The sequence below is a fragment of the Otolemur garnettii genome, unplaced genomic scaffold, assembly GCF_000181295.1.
Source record: "Otolemur garnettii isolate 467f Iridium unplaced genomic scaffold, OtoGar3 scaffold00048, whole genome shotgun sequence".
NCBI lineage: Eukaryota > Metazoa > Chordata > Mammalia > Primates > Galagidae > Otolemur > Otolemur garnettii.
The window spans coordinates 11804050-11811828 of NW_003852443.1; the positions used below are offsets into that span (position 1 = coordinate 11804050).

Below are 7779 nucleotides of genomic sequence, written 5' to 3' on the forward strand. Positions count from 1 at the left end.
AAGTCAAAAGATTCTAAAGGTAATATAAGAAGTTATATGAGTGTAAACCTTAACCCTTTTATAGTTTAGTTTTCTTCTAGTTAGTCAAAACTCTAATATAGACAACACAGGGATTGCTTCTTTCAGGCCTGTTACTTAAAAGGAATTTTAAAATATTCCTATAATGTGATTTTTTAATTTAAAGGAAACAGGTAGCCAAATTTCACAAATGAAAGCCAGCTGGATCACATGCAAATTCCTTCACAAATTTCCTCTTGTGGGTTCTATTCCACCTGCACAGACAAACTACAAACATCCTAAACTTTCTGTTTTGTCCTCTACTTCACTTTTCTTAAATAAGCAGTCATTCTGTTTTAGGACAAAAGTTTACCACACAAGATCCTTTCTTACACAATGCCATTTTTCTTTTTGTTTAATCTCTCTTACCCCTCCCCAAAAACACTTTTCACAAAACAGGATCACAGTTTACTAAAAAGTTAATCATTCCCTTAGTGAAATTGATAATTAGAAGATTTAAATGGCAAAAATCTTATTCTTTGACAGAGAAAAGATTCAGTTTCTCAAACAATCTAAATAGCTGAAGTATTACATCTTAAAAATTACTATTTTTATTTATTTATTTATTTATTTTTGAGACAGAGCCTCAAGCTGTCACCCTGGGTAGAATGCTGTGGCATCACAGTTCACAGCAACCTCCAAATCCTGGGCTCAAGTGATTCTCTTGCCTCAGCCTCCCAAGTAGCTGGGACTACAGGCACCTGCCATGATGCCTGGCTATTTTTTGGTTGTAGTTATCATTGTTTGGCAGGCCCAAGCTGGATTCAAACCCATCAGCTCTGGTGTATGTGGCTGGCGCCTTAGCAGCTTGAGCTATAGGCGCTGAGCCGAGTCAGGCATTTTATAGACCATACCATGACTTTTAAGGTTTTAAGTTACTGAAAAGTGTTCTGAACCACAACATAGGCACCACTCCTAATGTCTTTCTTGATCCTCCTAAGTCTCAGATGGTCATGTAGCATCAAAGATGGCCACAAAGGACAGGACTTATCTGTGTCCTCAATTAATTTACCAGGTACAGAGTTCAAGACAGAAAGCAGGATGACAGAGGTTTCAGTTTCCCCTAGAATGGGTAGGGGGCAAAGTTGAAGCAGGGAAGAAGGGGCCCTGTAGGCTAGACTGTGCCCTGTAGTATTAGCCTTTAATGAGAACATGTCTGTAGGACTCACCATAGCTACCTTTCTAGACTCCAGAATTCGGAGGCTCAAAATCAAGAACATAATCTCATAGTCAAATCCAGCAAATTTAGAAATATTACAGAGGTGGTAGTTCTACAACCCTTGAATATGTGAACTTTAATAACAGTTCTAAAACTTTTATTCTTTTATTTATCAAAGAATACCAGAGTCAGCTGAAGAAAAAAGGCATTTGAGTTCTTTTCTGTTTTCCTGATAAAATATTTAAGTGTTTACTTTTTCTCTTTTTTAAAGCCAATTCATTAGAGTTACTTTGCATATTTTTTTAACAAAGGCTACTTACTTGTGGACATTGATTTTATATCCTAAGACATTACTGTATTTTTTTTTTTATTAAATCATAAGTTTGGGGGCAGCGCCTGTGGCTCAAAGGAGTAGGGTGTCAGCCCTATATACTGAAGGTGGAAGGTTCAAATCCAGCCCCAGGCTGAAAACTGCAAAAAAAAAAAAAAATCATAACTTTGGGAGTGGCACCTGTGGCTCATTGAGTCGAGTGCCAGCCCCATATACCAAGGGTGGCAGGTTCAAACCTGGCCCTGGCCAAACTTCAACAAAAAAAAATAGCCAGGGGTTGTGGTGGGTACCTATAGTCCCACCTACTCAGGAGACTAAGGAAAGAGAATTGCCTAAGCCCAAGAGCTTGAGGTTGCTGTGAGCTGTGATGCCATGACACTCTACTGAGGGTGACAAAATGAGACTCTGTCTCTAAATAAAAAAAATAAAATAAATCATAACTTTGAACATTGATGTATTTGTGGGGTTCAGTGTACTGATTTGATATACAATGTGAAATGCTTATTTTAAACTAAGTGACACATCATCTATCACAATTATACTCATTTCTTAATAGTTTTGAAATGTACCATTGCATCATGCACGTTAGGTGAGGTCCCCCCAAATACCCTCCCTCCTCCCATATCCCCTCTCCCCTCCCCTTTCTCTCCTCTTCCCTTCTACTTTATGGACTATAGTTATGTTTTGCCATTCATATGAGTGTGTAGGTGATTATATATTGATTTCATAGTAGTATTGAGTACATTGGATACTTTTTTTCCATTCTTGAGATGCTTTACTAAGAAGACTATGTTCTAGCTCCATCCAGGTAAACATAAAAGATGTGAAGTCTCCATCTTTTTATGGCTGCATAGTATTCCATGGTGTACATATATCACAATTTGTTAATCCATTCATGGGTCAATGAGCACTTGCACTGTTTCCATGTCTTGGCTATTATGAATTGGGCTGCAATAAATATTCTGGTGCAAATGTCTTTGTTGTAAAATAATTTTTGATCATCTGGGCATATACCTAGTAGAGGAATTGCAGGATGGAACAGTAGGTCTACTTTTAGTTCCTTGAGTGTTCTCCAAACTTCTTTCCAAAAAGGTCATACTAGCTTGCATTCCCACCAGCAGTGTAGAAGTGTTCCCTTCTCTCCACATTCATGTCAACATCTGTAGTTTTGGGACATTGTAATGTGGGCTAATCTTACTGGAGTTAGATAATATCTCAAAGTGGTTTTGATTTGCATTTCTCTGATGATTAAGGATGATGAGCATTTTCTTGTGTGTTTGTAGGCCATGTGCCTGTCTTCATCAGAGAAGTTTCTGTTCAAGGTTTTTGCCCACATAGAAATGGGGTTATTTATTGATTAGTCTCAGTTTCTGTAGATTCTGGTTATCAGACTTTTGTCAGAAGCATAACCTGCAAAAATCTTCTCCCATTCTGAAGGTTGTCTGTTTGCTTTACTTACTGTGCGCTTGGCTGTGCAAAAGCTATTTAGTTTGATCAGATCCCAGCAATGTATTTTTGGTGTTGCTTCAATTGCCCTGGGGGTCCTCCTCATAAAATATTCTCCCAGGCCAATTTCTTCAAGTGTTTTCCCTGCACTCTCTTCTAGTATTTTTATAGTTTCATGTCTTAAGTTTAAATCTTTTATCCAGTGAGAATCAATTTTTGTTAATGGTGAAAAGTGAGGGTCTTCTACAGATCATCAGCCAGTTCACCCAGACCCATTTGTTAAATAGGGAGTCTTTACCCCACTGAATAATTTTGATAGGCTTGTTGAAGATCAAATGATGATAAGTAGCTGGGTTCATCTCTGTTTTGTTCCATACATCTACCTCTCTGTTTTTGTGCCAGTACCATGCTGTTTTGATCACTATAGATTTATAGTATAGCCTAAAGTCTGGAAATGTGATACTTCCTGATTTGCAAAAAAATGTGTTTGCTATTTGAGGTTTTCTGTGATTCCATATAAAACAAAGTACTATTTTTTTCAAGTTCTTTGAAGTTTGACTATGATGCTTTAATAGGGATTGCATTAAATCTGTGGATTGCTTTGGGTGGTATGGACATTTTAACAATGTTGATTCTTCCCAGCCATGAGCATGGTATGTTTTTCTTTTTCTTTTTTTCTTTTCTTTTTTTTTTGTTTTGAGACAGAGCCTCAAGCTGTCACCCTGGGTAGAGTGCTGTGGCATCACAGCTCACAGCAACCTCCAACTCCTGGGCTCAAACAATTCTCCTGCCTCCACCTCCCAAGTAGTTGGGACTACAGGCACCCATCACAACTCCCGGCTACTTTTTGGTTGTAGCCATCATTGTTGTTTGGTGGGCCTGGGCTGGATTCAAACCCACTAGCTCAGGTGTATGTGGCTGGTGCTTTAGCCGCTTGAGCAACAGGCACCAAGCCATGTTTTTCCATTTCTTTTCTCGGAGTTTCATAGTTCTCTTTAAAGACACCTTTCATATCCTTTGTTAGGTAAATTTCCAGATATTTCATCTTCTTTGACACTACTGTAAAAGGAATAGAGTCCTTGACTATATTTTCAGCTTGACTATTATTGGCATATATGAAAGTTACTGATTTGTAAGTATTGATTTTGTATCCTGAGATGCTGCTGTATTTCTTGATCACTTCTAAGAGTTTTGAAGTTGAGTCCCTGGGATTTTCCAGGTATAGGATCATATTATCAGTGAAAAGTGAGAGTTTGATCTCTTCTGACCCTATTTGAATACCCTTGATCACCTTCTCTTGCCTGATTGTGATGGCTAAGACTTCCATTACTATGTTGAATAGATGTGGAGACAGTGGGCATCCTTGCCTCATTCCTGATCTGAGTGGAAATGTTTTCAATTTTACACCATTCAATATGAAATTGGCTGTGGGTTTGCTGTAGATGGCTTCTATCAGTTTAAGAAATGTCCCTTCTATGCCTATTTTCTTAAGGATTCTGATCATGAAAGGATGCTGGATATTATCAAAGGCTTTTTCTGCATCAATTGAGAGAATCATATGGCCTTTTTAAAATTTTATTAATATGATGTATTATATTTATATATCTGTGTATGTTGAACCACTTTTGCACATTTTGAGAGTGAAATGTCACAGGTGCATGGCATATACAGACACACAGACATACAGACAGAAGCAAAATTTATATTTGCCAGCTTTTAAACATATATTCTTATTCAGACTATTAATCTTTTAATTACCTACTTTAGCTTAGTTTACCTAGGCTTTAGTTGTCATTTTAAGTTATTTTTCTTAAAGTGTTCTTAAAATGGTTAGTTAACCATTTTTACACTCTGTAAATTATATATATATATAGTTTTAATTACTGCTTTTAAACTCATAACTTCTACCAAGAAAAATAATGTATTTTAACCAGGCTTATTTTAAACAATATAGCATCATTATAATAATTCAAGGATCCATTCAAAAGCTACTTTTCTCCAGAAGATGATACATCAACCAGGCTGGGTTATAGCAAAATTTTATTGCCTTTTTCGTTATGGGTGGGTACCCTACTGAGACCAGTTGGAATATACTCCAATGAGCTATCATTTGGTATTGCGGCCTGAGCTCCTGTAATACAGACTAGATACATAAATGCCAGATTTCTTGAGATCGAAACCAGAACTGATGAGAACTAAAGTTCTCAGCATGCAACTAGAATAGACCTTAGTGATAGTGATGGCAGGTGTGTGAGATCAGAGTTGGAAGACTCCCAGGAGAAATCTCCAGGCAGTGCTGCTGTAGGAGCATTCGAGCACTCCACCCCGAGGCCCGCCTGTCCAGGTGACTGCTAAGCTTTCCCAGCACAGAACTTACACAATACTTAAGGAGCAGTAGTGGACCCTTCGTGGTTGTCAGAAATGTTACTGGACAAAGAGCGTCCAGTCGCCTGTCACTGTCAGCCAATATGCAGAGACAGGGATAGGTCCACCACACTTTGTCAGAAGGCCAGTGATTCTGGAGAACAGTGAGAGTAGCCTCTCCAAGACTGTTCTCTTCTTCCATTTCCAAAGTTACAGTTTTATATATGAAAATTCAAACCATGTCAACCTTTATCTTAAACAACAATAATTGGCATAAACTATGACCCATAATAAACAATAATCAGCATAACCCAGGGCCCAAAACAACATTCCAATTTAAAAGTTAATCTCCTAAATCAATTGCCCTAAACTACTCAAGATACACACTTTTAGGTTAAAGCTGAATTTATAGAACAGCAAGAACGGGAGATATGAGGTGAAGGTCACCTAAACCAGCCAGACCAGCTGTGTTGTCTCAGCCCTAACCTGAAGGACTCTATCTTATTATCACTATATGTGCATCACTGAGGAATATGTATTAGGAATTCCAGGGGCCCCAGATCCAAGTTCGAAAAATACTGGTAAAGTTGAAGACTTTACCTAGGGTCAGAAGGCTGTATTTCTAGTTCCACTCTGCCCTCTGCTGGCTGTGTGACTTGGGCAAACCCTTCTATGTAAAATGAAGGGGTTATAAAACAGAGGTCTCTTCCAACCTTAAAGTTCTAAGATTCTGTAGCTATGTAGAATTTATTAAACAATATATTATTTGCATAAATAATTATGCAAACATAAAGTATAAGGAAATTTCATGAACTTCAAAACTGTGTGGTTATATTAAGTTCATAATGTATTTGTATTAATCTCCATCATTACATTTGGCCATTTTCTAAAAACAGTACTGGTGAACAGAATTGCCTGTACTTCTTAGGCCCAGCACAGTGAGGTTGTTTTTATTCTTAGAACTGTTCTATATACAGTTTCAAAAAATTTCCAGTTATGCTTAGATTCCAAACATGTAAGTGAAAAGAATAAAATGATTAGGGCTTTTTAAAAAAATCAGAGATAAAACAAGAAGATTTGAGTGAAGAAATAATATGGAAGGGAAAATATGAATGACTTTGAATTAAGAAAACTTGCTTCAAAATATTTGGGACAGCATTTATTTAGAAGGAGTAAATTCTAGGGCAAAAACTGCTACTGAAATAAATTGGGTTTAAAAAAAAATGGAAGAAAGTTCCATAAAGTCTTACCAGTGCTGAGTAATTATCTCTCTTTCCATCTTGATTTCTTGTTCTTAGGCCTCCTAGCAATTTCTTTGTTTCTTTTGAAAAAACGTGAGAGGGTACAAATTCCTGTGGGGATCATCATAATATCTGGCTGGGGGTAAGTTGGTAATTTTCTGTTTGCTTACCTCTTTCTATATATGTAGGTACTATTCATCCTCTCAATAACTCTTGTTATTACAGAATCCCTGCTCTACTAGTTGGTGTTCTTTTGATAACTGGAAAACACAATGGAGATAGCGTTGACTCGGCCTTTTTTTATGGAAAAGAGCAGGTGGGAAGACTTTATTGGCAATTCTGTTCTTTTTCCCTTGTTAATGTACCTTCCTATACATTAAAGTTAACTTTAAAAACTTATTCCTGGCAGCACACTGGCTCACACCTGTAATCTTAGCACTCTGGGAGGCTGAGGCAGGTGGATTGCTTGAGCTCTGGAGGTCAAGACCAGCCTGAGTAAAAAGCAAGACCTCATCCCCCATCTCTACTAAAAAGAAAAAAAAAAAAAGAAAGACAGAAAGAAAGAAAGAAAAAGAACTAAAGCAAGAGGATCTCTTGAGCCCAAAAGTTAGAGGTTGCTGTGAGCTATGATGATGCCACAGCACTCTACCCATGACGATAGCTTGAGACTCTGTCTCAAAAAAAAAAAAAAGAAAAGAAAATTTATTCCAACTTACTGCCTATCATACTGGTGATACTGGTGATCCTATATCCCTTTGTCCCTCCTCAAAATGTGGTGAACATTTTACATGTCTGAATCCATTTTTAGCTAAATGTTTCTAGCGTCTTCTTAGACACACTTATGAATTATGTTTTCTCTACTAGAGGAAAGAGTGGTTAATTTAAAGCCATTTAATTTGTTAGCAATGATAATAAAGGTCAAATTCTTGACTCTTAATCCTATCATAAATATATACTTCAGAACAAAAAGAATCTAGGGAGAAGTGTGCATGAAAAATTATGGAGTAGGAAGCTTGTAGAACCTGCTGACTTCTTTAGGTGTAGGGCCCAAGGATGTGTATGTTTAAAAAAACCTCTCTAAATAATTTTTTTTTTTTTTGAGACAGAGCCTCAAGCTGTCCCCCTGGGTAGAGTGCCATGGCATCACAGCTCACAACAACTTCTAACTCTTGGGCTCAAGC

General features: G+C 37.4%; 1 protein-coding gene across 1 annotated transcript in view; it reads left to right on the forward strand.

Annotated features, from left to right (window-relative positions):
• The window catches only part of GPR155 (G protein-coupled receptor 155), a 60458-nt gene that overhangs the window by 29001 nt on the left and 23678 nt on the right, over positions 1-7779 (forward strand). Inside the window, exons 8-9 of the mRNA XM_023514160.1 lie at positions 6656-6740; positions 6824-6914. Coding sequence (XP_023369928.1) covers positions 6656-6740; positions 6824-6914 — 176 coding nt within the window. The remainder of the gene's footprint in view (positions 1-6655; positions 6741-6823; positions 6915-7779) is intronic.